Genomic DNA, 16,371 nt, shown 5'->3' with positions numbered 1-16,371 from the left:
TTTGATAGAAGTGGAATTTATAATGATGAAAATACAGAAATTACAATTATAAAAAAAATACGAGCATAATAATTACAATAGCTACCAAGAAAATACTTGGTTCCAAGTTTTCACCTCATATTTATTATCCACATGGCCTCGAGTGGTGGTTGGCAAGACCTAGACCATTTGACATTCAGCGTCGACTCAGACATGGAGATTGTTTGGAATGCTGAATTTGCTGTGGGTTTATTGATATTTCTAAGTCACCAAATCGTGCCCCAAGTCATCAAGCCTGCTCGGAAGGACCTCCAGTGTTGTGGGTTCCATGCTAGGATGTTTCTTCTAAATATGTGCATGTTTGAATGCTGTGACCCATTTCCATTTGAGAATTCTGAAGATTCCCATATAGCATAACTGGTGAGATGCAAATCTGCTTGCAAATTAAGAAATGAATGATAAATCCTTGTAGATCTGCAATATCCCCCACAGTTTAGTTGCAATCCTCATACAAATCTGCAAGTTGGACTTTAACAAGTTTACTTCATGTGAGTTCAGAAGTGGTCTGTGGTCAATTCTACTGGTATGATCTACCCTGGTTGAATCAAAAAACCTTAACTGATTCCTGTATACATGTTTCCAGTGTACAAATACAAAAGGTGGGGGAAATTTGAGAATTGCACAGGAATGGACCTCATTAGTGCATTGAAGCCTCTATGAATTGTGGAGGACCCTGTATAATTCATCTCCCAATGACTGTAATGTTACAGGTTTTCTTATCAGGCCGTTCATCCCAGACTGCAGACACTTCTCCCATATATCACCCTCTCTGCTCACAGATAAAGCCACAATCGAAGGCCAAGACCTGCTCCTAAACTTCCTGATTCTTGTCGCTACTTCAAAACCATCCATTTGGGACATGTGTAGGTCCAATAATATGACTCGATAGGGTGTGACGGCAGCACCAAATGAGCTAAGGCATTGAATTCCAGAGCTGACAGATGAGACACCGCAACCAAGTTTCTCAAGGAGCTTACGAGTAATAGCCCTATTGGTATCATCACTCTCAGCTAGCAGAACCCTGAGACCTTTGAAGTTAGGCGTGGAAGATGTAGAATGCAGCTCAAAAGATCCTCTGCTCTCTGGTACTCGGGTCAACAGTTGCAACTGGAATTGAAGAACCAGTGCTATGCTTTCTGTGATGCCTTGGGAGTTCTTAAATTCCCAGATATTTCCTTGCATCATCTTTAAATGAAAAGAAAGATAAGTGAGTTGTTTAGGATTTAATGTTCCTTATCTTCTTAGAGTTAAGACATGAAATAAAGTTAAAAAGCTAACGTTGATTAGAATATAAGTTGGTTGGAATAGTGAGTCAATTATGCAATTCCCCTAAATGCATGAATTACAAATCAAAACTACCAATAAGGTTCTCCTATCTTTAGGATCAGGTTGGCAAACACATGTCCTGCAGCTTTCTGTGTAGAGATGATAATTTCAGTTTCATCCCATGCAAAAGTGTCAATGGCTGCTACTTGTCATTCTACCCTCTCAACCAAAGGCAAGATACTTTTGGTGAACTAGCACTAAAGATGTAGATATAATGCAGTAATGCAACTGAAACAATATCTAGAGTAAGAAATCAAGAACTTTAGTGGCTTAGTATCTTCTAACTTCTCTCAACGATATTATGGCATAACTTGATGCATGCTGCTAAGAACATTCCTGGTTATACCCAAGGTATGATGTTGAGACCGAAGATTGACAAAAATTCAGAAAAAGGTAAGATGATGATATATTCTATGGAGTCATAAGAAAACCGTAGGGCCAAATGATTTAACACGGCTGCAAGTAGGTTTGACCTGTCAAATCAAATGTGCAAGGGAATTGGCTGACAAAGCTGCAGACAAGTCTATAATGTGATAAAATGCAAAGAATGAGAAATAAAAACCAATTATGTAGTTGAAGATAGATAAACAAACAAACAAGTGAATCTTACTAAGTGAGGTCGCCTATATAGATCCTTCTACGTTGTTGGACTCAATCCCCTACTATATCTTCATCTATACAATAACAATATGCAAAACCCTAAAGTCAACCAGCGTAAAACAAAAGCAAATGTAATATATGGATCCCTCAAATTATAGATGATACAACTTCCAAAATACGTAGTTAGAATGTTTTGAATTTAGACTAGCCCATGCAATCTATAAAGAAGAAACAACAAAATAGGTAGTTATATCCAAAGCATAATGGGGGTAAAAATACTCAATATCAGTAAAATAATAAGGTTTCCTCTGAATCAAAATCAGAAACAATCTTGCCATAAAGGACTGTAAAATAATAATATGGATGAAAAGATTTAAAAAGTACCTGAACAAGCCTCTTGAACATTCTAAAGCTAAGGCCCATCTCCAAACCTTCAGAATCAGCTATCCGAGCATGTTGAACTGGTGACGAGCTCAATCTTTCAAATTCTAATTTACTTAATCCAATTTCAAACTTCACGCAAGAATAACCATCAGAGAAGTTCAATTTCCATGCAGACCCCTGCTCTTCTTTATCTTTGATCCCATCATACCCCATAACTCGGAACATAAGAGACCCTCTTCCATTAATGCAGCCATTCAGAACAGTACCAACCATATGCAGTATCACATGAAAAATTCGCTTCTCATCCCCAACAACCTGATCAGGCACTTCATTTTCCATTTGAAATCCAAAACCAAATCCCCGGCTATCACAAAGGCATCTTGCAGCAGTTACAGCTTCCTTGATCATAGAATGCAGGTGGAAAGGTTTCAATACCAAAGACACCTGCTCACTGTTTATTCTAGAAATTTCCATCACATCATTAACCAATGCCGAAACCACGCTGCCACTTTTTGCGATGGTATCAACAATCAATCTTTGTTCAGGACTTAAGTGTTCTTGTTGAATCATGGACAATAAACCCAAGATGGAATAGATGGGTTTTCTCATTCCCTGGCTCATGGCAACTTGGAACTGATTCCTTGCTTCACTTGCCCTTAGAGTGTTCTGTCTCTCCTTAAGCAGATCTCGATTCTGTTGCGCCAACTTCTCACGCATCATTTGCGATTCTTCTAAAAGTGCAGCATGAGAGAGGGCAACAGCAACCTGATCTGCAACCACCTCAATAATCTCTAGTTCCTGATTGCTCCAATCCCTCGAAGTATCCTTGGGGAGGACCAGAATCAGTATTGCATAGCTTGCTTCAACAACTTCTGGGGTTCCACCTTTGAAATTGGAAATCTTTAACATTGGCATGCGTATTGCAGCCACTGCTCCAGACTCAACCCTGTCTCCACTACTTGCAGAGCCTAGCACAGAATCACTACTGAGAATCTTCACACCCGTGGTTTCTTTAACTTCTAATATATCTGAATCATCAATAGGGATAGCCTGGCTGTACAAATCAGAGGTGTTCCTAGACCTTAGCTCATGAGTTAGGTACATCACTTTTTTATTCTCATCCGGCATCCACACTGCACAATTTTGTAGGCCCAATGTCTTTGAAAGCTCAACCATAGTTGTATATAAGATGGTATGCCTGTCCAGAGATTTGCGAATTTCTTGAGTAAGCATTCTTACATGCCAACCAGCCTCTTCCTGCCTCTTCATCAGGCCAACCTCCCTGTCCAATTCCCGGGCTTTTATTCTCAGGAAGTTCTCCCTCACCTTTACTCTCAAAAGCTGAGGGATCAAGGTCAGGAGCGTTATGGCTGTGGCAAATGATACAAGTGCTGTGAAAAATTTGGAAATGGTCAAGCTTAGCATCAAGAGGAATGAATGGGGTTCGTATGTGAACACATTCAACAAGTGTGTCAGTCCACATAACACTATGAAGGCACCAAACTGGATGACAATCCATTTGAAGGGGAAGAGGTTGGAACATGTGGCAAAGTACAATAGTTCAAGTGGAATAGAGAAGTAGGCAGCAGCAATCAATAGATCACTCACTTTTTGACATTGGAAAATGTTCACAACATTCCAGAATCCACCTCCATCGCAATGGCATGGTTGGTACCCTATCTCAATTGCAGATGCAGACAGTAGCAGGGAAAAGGTCAGAAGGCCATAACACAATGACTTGAACATTTGAGCTAGACCGCTGGGTTCATTTGATATGGATAGGCACTCCGAAGTTTGCAGGTTGAAAATAATATCACAGTAGTAAAACCCAATAATACAAGTCTTCCAAGAGTCTTCTCAGATTCCTACACTCAAAGCTAAACAAACTCTCTAATTATTGGTGCAAAAATAAAACCAAGGAAACCTAGCATTACATTCCATTAACAAATGTTGGTGAAAGGGCATGGATCAAATAATCTAACAAAATTTATATAACAACAAATTAGAACAAAAAAAGAGTTAAAAATACAAATTTGGATGCACGTAAATGCTTCCCAAGGCAAATTGCTAACCCCCATACATGATAATTGATTAATACAACGACAATCAAGGCTTATCCCACTAGGTAGGGTTGGCTAATGATAGCTAATTAATGTTGCTCCAAAATACAATTGGCTTGTCCACCTTCCCATAAGCACCATCATGGAGAGGATGATGAAATTCCCTTTGCTGCATAGCAGCAAAATCAAAGAGAAATTGGAGAAATAAAAATTAATAGAGAAAATATCTTTTTAAGGTTAGGATTGGTGATCTTAGTGGAGACCAGACCTCCTTTTGTATAATCTTTTTCATTACAGTTATGAAATTTAATGATATTACAATATTCATTAAAAATTATTAATTTTTAATTACTGAATTCTTAACTTCGAGGTGAACATTACACCTCCATGTCAAGAACAATACAATGTCCTTAATTAATTATTATTTATTAAACTTTTCTAACTATTCCCAAACAAACTTTAAAAAATAAATCTAATAAAAAGAAAGAAATTATGATGCTCAATGATACAGCCAATGAGACACAATACAATCATTTAGTACAATAGCTTCCATTTGAAGGAAACCAAGTGAAAAAGCTTGGAGTAGTTCGTCTAACCTAAACATCAGCTTAAATACGTATAGTCTAGAAACTTTAGTTGATTAGTTTTCACATTAATGGCATTATGTGAGCATCTAAATATTATCTGTCTTTGGCCGTGGCAGTAAAAGAATACTCACATATAAGAGAGTCCCTACCAAGAATGTGCACATTCACATTCTATGATAATTACCATCTCAGATCTCTTTAGGAGCTATTATTCAAGTTTGCCTATATATGTAGTACTAAATTGTGGCCACAAGCAAGAATGGAATGGGATTTAGTATTGTATTTTTGTCATATTATTTTAAAGTACATTTCTTGGCAAACTAATTAGCTTGTTATTAGCCATTGACCTTTTGTCAATGGATGCCTTGTTACAAAAGTTGGGTTACCATAACTAGACGGCCCATATAGACTAAACCCGCAAGATGAATTTAATAGTTTGTCCTATTTTTGTATTCAATAAGATAATATTTTAATTTTATTTTCACACAACTTATGCTAATCAGCATAGTAATGGATCAAGTACTTTAGCTTCATAAGTATATAAATAGCATGATAATACAAACTATGTATATTATAAAATGTAGAATTTCAGTATCACTAATATATGCATGCAAAAATAAATAAGATCTTGCATGATTATTTATATATTAGTATCACACTATACATGCACAACATTATTAGCATATCAGTAACATCTAATGAACATGTTATGATATGATAAACTATAATTTTAAACTGTATCTATTCTTATTTGTTCATGCATGTTTGCATTCAACTAAGAGCAAGCTAAATTGATAAGTGCACCAAATATAAGGTTCGAAATAATTTAAAAGAAAATATTACATGCTTAAGATCACAAAATAGTTATCTCACACAAACATTCCCAAAATGGAATTATGTGTAGGGGATCATCTATTCTTAGTTATGTTTTTTTTTCCAAGTAAGAATAATCCCACATGTTATTTATGCATGTTAGGATGCTGGTAAATTACAATTATTTTCCACCAGAAAAGTTTTATCACAAAACTTAACCATAACAAATTAGTGTACAAATATATAAATATAATCTAACTGGAGCATATAATCAATGTTTTATTGGTTTAATTGATAGCATATGCAGGGATTAGAAGATAGGCATCACACAAGGCCCTTAGCAAAGCAAATGTTTTCCCATTACAACCTATTAATGGACCAATAGTCACTAAGGCGAATATAATCTTACTTAAAAGAGCCTGGAATTTATCACTATTCACAAATTGATGCCCCAACTATCCAAATGAACATTTGAAAAACTCTTAGAAAAAGACTTTCAAGATTTCTAGCAGTTGCCAGAAATATGAAAGAAAATAAACTTTTTTATATATTGGCCTCATAGTCAAAGATATTAGAATTGTATGATTCATAATTATTTTAGGGCAAGAAAGGAAATACATTAAAAGTTAAATCCAATCTGTCAAAAATAAATTAAAGTGTTAAGAAATTAAGTTGATATATTAGAAATTAAACCATAAGTATTACAAAAGAAAAAAGAATGAATTTTATATTATAAGAGAAGTATGGCGGTTGAAAAAAGTGAAATCTTGAAGTCAACAATGATATAACAACAACAATCAAATCTTAGTCTACTATGTGGGATCGGCTATATAGATTCTGCGATGCTATTGAGCTCTATCCTCTACGATATCATCATCTATATTTAAATAAAAAAATTCCTATTTTATAGTGGCTAGACAAAGGTTTTTGTCTTTCACTTCCTTATTTAATGTGTATTTATCCTAGTTTCACGTTATCTAACTAGAGCATTTATTTATCGTCTAAGAACATGTTTGTATCATCTTAAATGATAATAGTCATTTTGAGCTAGGCACCTCACAATTAATAACAATAAGCCTTGATATAAAAAATGATAATGAAGATGAAATAACTGGTAATTTACAATTCACATCATATAAAAATTATCTTTCATTTGATGGCAATCTTTCATTTAAAAAAAAGACAAGAAATTTACTATTGTTCTCTCTATTTTAATTTTAACATAATAAAATAACCTTTATGCATAGCAATAAATGTAAGATATGAACTTATATCTTATTATGAAATAGCATCATCCTACTCTATCTATACTATTGATGCAATAAGAATAATTCAATTCACTAGAAGGAAAAAAAATATATAATTAATTGAAAGATTATTCAATAAAAGAAATAATAATCCATTTTATAGAGTGAAAATAAGATCACTTCAGAGTAAACATACAACTCCATTATCCCAAGTTTTCTCATGACATTAGATATTCCTCGAATACGATACAACTTCAAATCAATGGGATGACCAGCTTTAGACCTATATACAACTTCAAATGGATACTTACCTTTAGTCAATTTATAAAATTATTTTAAGCAAAATTCCCCAATGGCCAAGACTAAATCTCAAATGCTTGATTTTCCCATTTGTAAGGGAAATTAACCCTAGTCGTTAATAAATCAGTGATAGAGATCAATTCTACTCAAATCCAACATTTGAAAAAGGATCATCACTAAAGACAATGAAAACCCCTTCACAAACCCTAGGTTGTCGAAAATTTCATTAACACTTGTAGTTTCCTAAAGTATTTTTCTTATTCATATTAGGGAAGCAACCATAGAAGAAAATCATAAACTATGATCCATGACTTCAAGTTGGGTTAAGTATCAGACGAGGTAGGACTCTTGACTCGCATGAAGGGTGATCCCATTAGGCTAGAGGAATAACCAAGAATAAGTGGTCTAAAATAGACTCGACCAAAGAGAGAATTGCTTTTGTATTACATAATGAAGGTTCCATCCATGAATTGTATGGCACTGTTCATTATCTAACCTGTGTTGTGCTAAAAAGGTAATGCTAATTGGAGAACATTACACCTCCACATCAAGGCAATTCAAGATCCTTATTGATCAATCCTTTTTGAGGTTATTCCAACAGAAATTAGATCTAAAATACCCTGGATTTAGATATAGAATCAATGATCTCAATTGACAACAGGTCAATGTGAAGACTAGTTGTAGGCCATTCTCAATATCGAACAACTTAATAAATAATCTTGAAAATATAAATGAAAATTCATTAGGGAAGTACACTGGAGAGCCTCAAAATTCTCTTGTTTTGCTCTCTGAATTTGGATGCCTAAAACTCATAAAAACATCTTTATATAGTAAGAACCTTTTCAAGAGCCCCTATGAATTGAGTCTCAAGAATAATATCCTTTAATAAAAAAATTGAAATTAAAATTTAGAAATAATAAATACTTTATATTTTGAGTTTCTAAACAAAAACACCAACACAAATATGAGAAAGAAAATTAAGGGGGTGTTTGGTTTGCGTTTTCCACGCTGTTTTCTGTTTTCATTTTCTGAGAAAATGGAAAATGCCTTTGGTTTGCGTTTTCCACGTTCATTTTTAAGAAAATGAGAGAGCGTTTTCTAAGAAAATGAAAAACGCAGAAAAGTCATTTTCTAAAAAACGAAAAACGCGCGTTTTTCAAAAAATGAAAATGAAAATGGGGCAAACCAAACGCACCGTAAACTTCTACCCTTTTCACCAGGAAATTTACATGAACATACTGTAATGATCGAACAAGGAGAACCAGCGAAATTCAATCATCTTTCCCACACGGATCATAAAGAAAATGTTCAAGAGCTAGTAAATGTTAACAAATTGAAGGAAAAAAACAGAGATAATATCTGAAAATACAAATCTAACAGCAGTAAAGATCTTTTATTCATTAGAATACAATGGAAAATATCTTTTCCTAATTATAGAGTTAAAGATATCTTATGACAGGTCTCATATAGTGGGAAAGATCTTTTACTCAATTATAATACAGCAAAAACATCTTTTATTCATTATAACTCAAAGGTATCTTGCAGTGAAAAAGATCTTTTACTTATTATAGCACCAGGACAAAGATATCTTGCAGCGGGAAAGATTTTTTTTGCAGTATTGTATGATCTTATAATAAATACACATGTTAGTCCTTTGGGACCGCAACTTCACATCGTCTAGACAAATATATGTGGTAAAGGATGTTAATTTCATTTTCACTTCTACAGAGATTGTAGAAGCCAAGAATATATTTATAAATAGTAAATTAATTTAATATGGAAAATATGTTTGTGTAGGGAGCACCATATAATCAAACCTAAGTTTTAATATTGGTAAAGGCTCAAAGTTAAGATATGTTGCGATCTAATGGACTTACTAAATGTGCAAGTAGGTCAATCAACTGGAAGTCCTAGTAGGTCAGTTAGATCAGATACTAGGCAACGGTGGAAGACTTGACAGATCAAGGACACCAGGCAGGAAAGTCTATATGGGTCAATGGATCAGACATCTAGAAAGACGATGGGCCAGCAAGGATCGGACATTGAAGGAAGTCCTGGTGGTAAGAGGATCATATGCTAAGCAAAAAATCTAAACAAGTCTAGATGACTGAATGTTTGATATCATGTAAACTCCCGTAAGTGGAGAGGGTGAGGATGAGTTTCCGTTGAGGGAAGCATCAGCCCGACCTAGAGTTTCATGGGAAATCCAAAGTCGAGACTAGACTGTTGTAAAACTATCATATTTAATATTTTCCTATTTTTTTAACTTTGTAGTGCAGGGACTGAAATCAGGAGGGCGACTAGACTAGTTTCAAGCTGTCGGAGCTCCAGGCACCAGATAAGGTGCAAGCGCCAGGAAAGTGGTCGGCATCTAGGCCCCCGGAAAGGCTTGATATCATGTAAACTCTCCTAAGTGGAGAGGGTGAGGACGAGTTCCCGTTGAGGGAAGCGTCAACCTGACCTAGAGTTTCATGGTAAATCCAAAGTAGAGACTAGACAGTTGTAAAACTATCATCTTTAATATTTTACTATTGTTCTAACTTTGTGGTGCAGGGACATGAAATCAGGAGGGCTTGGACCAGTTTCAAGCAGCCGGAGCTCCAGGAGTCCGTATAGGGTGTAGGCGCCACGAAGGTGATCGACATCCAGGCCCCGGAAAGGCTTCAAGCACTCGGATTAGGATAAGTTGCAACGGAATCAGTCAACATCCAAGTGCCCGAAAAGGTTCCGGGCACCCGCACAAAGATAAATCAAGACTGAAGAAGTCGAATAAAGCTTTGTCGGGAAAATGCCACATCAATGGTCTAGGTACTCGGAAGGGGTCCAGGCGCCCGAGATGGATAAATCGCAATGGAGTTGGATCGATGAGTTGAGCTGGGGTGCTCGAGGTTGGTCCAACCACCCGAAAAGACTATAAAAAGGCTGCAAACAAAAGCTTCAATACACCCTTCCAATCCTCTTCTATTCTCATCTTGCTCTGAAAATCTGACGCAACGCCGACATGCTGCTCCAACATTGTGCTTGAGCTCTAAATCTCTATCGGTATTCAAATTGTTTTCTTTGTTTCATCTTTTCATACTTGGTTTTTAATAGGAACAGTAAACATATTACAGTTCCTTATCTTTTGTAAAGGCGAACCTCTTTCTCTTTTAAGAAAGAGCATACTAGGGGTTTATCCATCGGAAGCAATCAAAGACTGCGAGCCTTGGATTAGCAGCCACTAGCTGTGAATTAAGTAAAAAGAAAAGACGTCTTTGTGACTGTGTTTATTTAGCTGCTATCTCTTAAACTAAAAGGATACGAGGCTTCGAAAAATATGAAAAAGTGACACATGTTATTCAACCCCCCCCCCCCTTCCAAGTGCACTTTTAACGATTCTATAATTGGAATCATAGGAGAGACGCTCTAAATTGGTGCAACCATTAAATTGAGCAGATTTCTTTTCATTTTTTTCGTTTCTCTATTCTCTTTTTATTTGCTCTCTTTTCTCCAGCACTACTAATCTTTTTTTTTTTGTGCCAAGGTTTTTTATTTGAATGATCCATCAAGAAGGGTACAACATGACCCAACCGTCTCGCTTCTCAGGCGAATATTTCAGCTATTGGAAAGGCCGAATGAAGTACCACCTGAAGACCTAGGTGGAGATGTAGATCATAATCCAAACTGGATTCACTCTCCCCATCAACGAAGGAGTACCACTTGGATGCGACAAATGGGACAAATCTACAAAGAAAAAGAGCAAAGCTAATGCAAAAGCTATGCAAACCCTCCAATGTGGCTTGACTAAGGAAGAACTCAACTGAGTCAGACCGTTTATCAGCACGAAGGACCTATGAGACAAGCTAGTTGAACTACACGAAGGGGCCACCGACACTAAGGTTTATAAGCACAATTTACATTGTAGTAGCTAAGAAATCGTAGCTACTATATATATAGGTGACTTCGTGTGGCCAGTTTTAAGTAATGATCGTTTTACGGATTACAACAAATTGTCAGCAAAGAAGATTGATCCTATCGAGATTGTTGAGAAGATAAACCCCAATTCATGTCGTTTGAAGCTGCCTAGTCATATTCACACTGCCGATATTTTCAATGTGAAGCATTTGATTCCGTTCCATGGTGATTCTTCTTATGATGATGTGGATAGCAATTTGAGGGAGAATTTACTCTACCCTAGGGAGAATGATGTGGAGCAACAAAGCTTGGAGTTTTGGGACCGTTTTGATCGGTGGTCTCGAGCAGACAAACTTTTACTCGCCATAACTTTTGACTCAGGTATCAGAACAAAATTTTGTACGCGCCAAATCAAACCTTGTTTAGAGATCTACTATTGGTTATCAGGTGGAACTCATAACAGCACAGTCTCAGGCTAAAAAAATGTCGTTTAAGGCCTTTTCAGAGCCTCAGAACATTTTTGTCATTGTTTTGGAATTGTATTCATCTTTTGCGTCTTTAGGTTTTTGGAGACTATTTAAACTATTTGTTTAGTTGTTTTTGGGCAGTTGTTGATCAATATTAGTTTTCAACCGCAACTTTCTTTATCGAGAAGGACAAGTTTTTCTTTCCTATTTCCTGCTATTCTGCTTAATCAAAGGTTGTAAAAGATTGTTTCTGATATTTGCAATCAAATCATCAATAGCTCGTGTTGCATGAGATTCCTACATTGGATTACTTTTGTTTACAATGTGCATCTACATTAATTTCATAACATTTATTAATAAGTGAAATTTGCAAGTTTTCTCATGACATTAGATATCTCTCGAATACAATCAGAAAAGCTCTAAAGCATTCAAAAAGGTGGATGGTGATAGGTAAGAAACTAGTCGGTAACGAGACCAAATCAATGGGATGACCGGCTTTAGACCTATATACAACTTCAAATGGACACTTGCCTTTAGATCAATTTATAAAATTATTATAAGCAAAATTTCGCAATGGCCAAGACTAAATCTCAAATGCCTAATTTTCCCATTTGTAAGGGAAATTAACCCTAGTCATTAATAAATTCAACATTTGTAAGGGAGATCAATTCTACTCAAATCCAACATTTGAAAAAGGATCATCACTAAAGACATAATGAAAACTCCTTCACAAACCCTTGGTTGTCGAGTATCTCGCTAATACTTGTAGTTTCCTAAAATATTTTTCTTATTCATTTTTTTTTTTTTTTGAAACAAACCGATCCATTACCATTTTTATGGAAAAGAGCATCATAGTAAGAGGGGGGCCATGCATCAGAGATTTACAAGTATCTAACAACCCCAAAACATGAGCATCACCAGAAATTTTCATCCAAACAGAATCACATTTTTCTTATTCATATTAGGGCAGCAACCATAGAAGAAAATCATTAACTATGATCCATGACTTTAAGTTGGGTTCAGTATCAGACAAGGCAGGACTCTTGCCTCAAATGAAGTGTGATCCCATTAGGTTAGAGGAATAACCAAGAACAAGTAGTTTAAGATAGACTCAACCAAAGAGAGAATTGCTTTTGTATTACATAATGAAGATTCCATCCATGAATTGTAGGGCAGTGTTCATTATCTAATCTGTGTTGTGCTAAAAAGGTAATGCTAATTGGAGAACATTCCACCTCCACATCAAGGGCAATTCATGGTCCTTATTAATCAACAATCCTTTTCGACGTTATTCCAACAGAAATTAGATCTAAAATACCCTGGATTTAGATATAGAATCAATGATCTCAATTGCCAACAGATCAATGTAAAGACTAGTTGTAGGTCATTCTCAATATTGAACTTAATAAATAACCTTGAAAATATGGATGAAAACTCATTAAGGAAGTACACTGGAGAGACTCAAAATTCTCTTGCTTTGCTCTCTGAATTTGGATGCTAAAAAACTCATAAAATATCTTTATATAGTAAGTACCTTTTCAAGCACCCCTATGAATTGAGTCTCAAGAATAATATCCTTTAATTAAAAAAATTGAAATTAAAATTAAAATTTAAAAATAATAAATACTTTTTATTTTGAGTTTCTAAACAAAAACACCGACGCTAATGTGTGAAAGAAAATTAAACTTCTACCCTTTCCACCGGGAAAATTACAAGAACATACTGTGATGATCGAACAAGAGATCAGGGAGAACCAGCGAAATTCAATCATTTTTCCCACACGGATCATAAAGAAAATGTTCAAGAGCTAGTAAATGCTAATAAATCGGGGGGAAAAAAGAAATAATATCTGAAAATACAAATCTAACAGGCATGCCCTCTCTCTCAAAAATAATAATAATAATAATAATAATTATTATTATTATTATTATTATTATTATTGAAAAAGAAAGAAAAGATTCTAAATCACAAAACACCTATCAAATCAGAGAAAAGTATTTTAAGGATCTACTTCCTAAAAACTCCTTACCTTCTCCCATCCTAATTCAGTCCTCGGGGTGGAAGAGATCCGACAGGAACCAACAGTTCCAAGCCAAAAGAAAGACGCCACCGGCCAGAAAGGCGGCAACCCCGATTAGCAGCAAGCGAGATAGTAGTACGCCACTTCCAAGACTACCATCACGAATCCTCCGCCCCTCCCAAGACGGGCCGCGGAGATTCCTTCACAGCATCATCACAGCCAGAAGCGGCGGCTCCCAGGGAAGGGAAATCGTCACCTCCGCTTAAAACCCGCCGACGCCATACCCTCTAATATCTCAGCCAGCATTCCCATGGCTCGATGCGCCGGCTAAGAGCAACGGCAAGCGACGGGAAGAAGGAAAGCGGGGAAGGAGGAGGGAGTCCGAGTAAGAAGAATAGACAAGGGACCCTTTCGCTGCTCACCCCCTTCACTTTATACCCTTTTTCCACCCTCACTAGAGGCCGCGTTCCGGAGATCCACAGCTAAAGATACGCCACGTGTTTCAAGCGAACGGCCACGATTCGTGAGACAACTCCTGTGCGGGAGACAATTCCATATTCCGTCTCGCCGCTCGCCGTATAAGTAAATTCAATTAAAATAACGTAAAGCAATTGACTACGGAAATTTCTATTTATTTTCAATTTTATCCTCCCATTATTTACTATATTGTATTCAAAAAATAACATCGTGTCAACTTTTGATAAATGCATCTTCCTTCGCCGATCAATCTAAAACGGACGTAATAATTGGTCAAACCGAAATGTTCAAAGATTAATTTATGGAAAAAGTATTGGAAAATTGTATCGTACCCCAATTTGTCTTATTTCCCCTTTTAAGCAGGAAATAAATAGGGGGGTTTAATGCCCCAAACTTGTAATTTTATATTCAGGTGAGGCGAACATGGACGCCCCCTCGGGCCGCCCCCGGCCCCACCATCGCTGCAATTTTCCACGGAGGACGCCTCCGGTTTTCATTATTCTTTTTCACGGTCGGGGACTTCGCGGCTAGCCGTGTTGGAATTAAAAGAGTGGCTGACGTGGCGCACGAGTTCGGTAAGGTCAGTTCGTCTTCGAACTAATCTGTTTATGATTTTGATTTTCAAAGATACAGAAAACAAGGGACTTTAAAAATCTTGGAATTCCAAGCAAAAATGTCTTTAAGCTGAGATTTTCTTATAATCTTAGATCCTCGTACAAAAGCCGATTTGACGATAACACTATGTGAAAATGTGATTGTTTTGACTTGTGTGCATCTTGCAGCTTTTGGTGGGGAAGATAAAGACTTTTATGGCATGTGTAGACATAATGTGGTCCTTTACAGAGGTGTGCGCGCGCGTCTGTATAGATGTATATGAAAAGCTCAAGATATTAAACTTGTGCATCCTTATGGGTAGATTTCTAAGTTGAATGTTCAACTAAGGCTACATATTTTGTTAAAGCAAGCACACTGACGGTGGAGATGTGATTATATGCCTAATATTCCTAGGTCAATTCGAATTTAACATGAATCGTTATTTAATCCATCATCTTCTTCTCTCAATAATTGTTTAATGGCATGGTTTTTGATACACCAACTAAGACTTATTCCATTCTTTTGTGGAAAGAAGTGATTTGCAATGCCACCAATCCAACTCTTGACCCATTAACTACCTTTAGAAGTCTACCCAGGTCAACAAAGTTTGGGTTCTTGTCCCCCTAAAACAAGTGACTAGATGTTGATTGATCCTAATAAAATAGAGGAGTGGTTTCAGGGGTGAATAGTAATTGTATATAGCTACTCTTGCTCTCAATAATAAGATCACATAAATAATTAATAGTGAAAATAAAATATAAACGCAATCAAACTTATAAGATCTAAACTTATAAAATCACAAACTCATTGATTTGACATGGTTCGGCGGTCCTCAAACTCTTAGTCCATGACCTATGATCCATTGGTGAATTATTATGAAAAATTAATATTTTTCTCTTTTTCAATCAACTATTAGAAATAGAGAAACCTCTTAGGATCACAAAAGTACAGGAGAATTACAATGAAGACTTAGAGGGAAAGGAGAATCTCTAATAACTTAACCAATCTTATTTCCAATAGCCTTATAGACTCCAACGAACTCCCTTTTATAGTATTCAATCCTCCAATGTATCTTATTATCTATCGCCCAATAGTTGTTATCAGCCAACTAGTCCTCGTGATCCAATCATTATCATGCAACAATTCCTCCTTTTTGCTTTTCACGTTGGCCAAGAATAGACTGGTCATTTATCATCAGTCAATTGTTCAATCAACTTAGCAACAAATAGGACCATTTTATTCTTTGGTTATCAAACCCAATTGATTGTCCTAGACGATTGTTACTCTAGTCGACTGAAATATATAGCCATCAATTTCTCTAATTATAAACTCCAATTTATCACAACTTTAAAGTCTTGGGTCACAATCGGCTGCCTATTTTATTAGCCGACTCATTCACCAATCGACTGGATTCCAAAGGCAATCACCAATTGACTGATAAACCTCAAACCTCAAATCCAATTGGGGGTATTAGGTCTTTCCGATCATCTATTAATGATTGCCCATCACAAATCTACTATTAATCCTGACTATAACTACCTCTAAGGTTGAGTAAGGACATGC

General features: G+C 36.2%; 1 protein-coding gene across 2 annotated transcripts; it reads right to left on the bottom strand.

Annotated features, from left to right (window-relative positions):
- Nucleotides 1-14,146, bottom strand: LOC121974807 (ethylene receptor 2-like). Of its 2 annotated transcripts, none has more exons than XM_042526045.1 (3): nucleotides 13,747-14,146; nucleotides 2,350-4,226; nucleotides 1-1,224 (listed from the first exon to the last, which is right to left on the bottom strand). In XM_042526045.1, exons 2-3 carry the CDS (start codon nucleotides 4,093-4,095, stop codon nucleotides 694-696), a joined length of 2,277 nt encoding a protein of 758 aa, XP_042381979.1. In that variant the 5' UTR covers nucleotides 4,096-4,226; nucleotides 13,747-14,146; the 3' UTR covers nucleotides 1-693. The 2 variants fall into 2 exon arrangements, with proteins under 2 accessions (XP_042381979.1, XP_042381980.1); XM_042526046.1 differs by having other exon boundaries at nucleotides 2,350-4,214.
- Between the last annotated feature and the right edge of the window lie 2,225 nt (nucleotides 14,147-16,371).

The sequence above is a fragment of the Zingiber officinale genome, chromosome 4B (assembly GCF_018446385.1).
Source record: "Zingiber officinale cultivar Zhangliang chromosome 4B, Zo_v1.1, whole genome shotgun sequence".
In the NCBI taxonomy this organism is placed as follows: Eukaryota; Viridiplantae; Streptophyta; class Magnoliopsida; order Zingiberales; family Zingiberaceae; genus Zingiber; species Zingiber officinale.
This window is presented reverse-complemented; position numbering and strand designations above follow the sequence as displayed.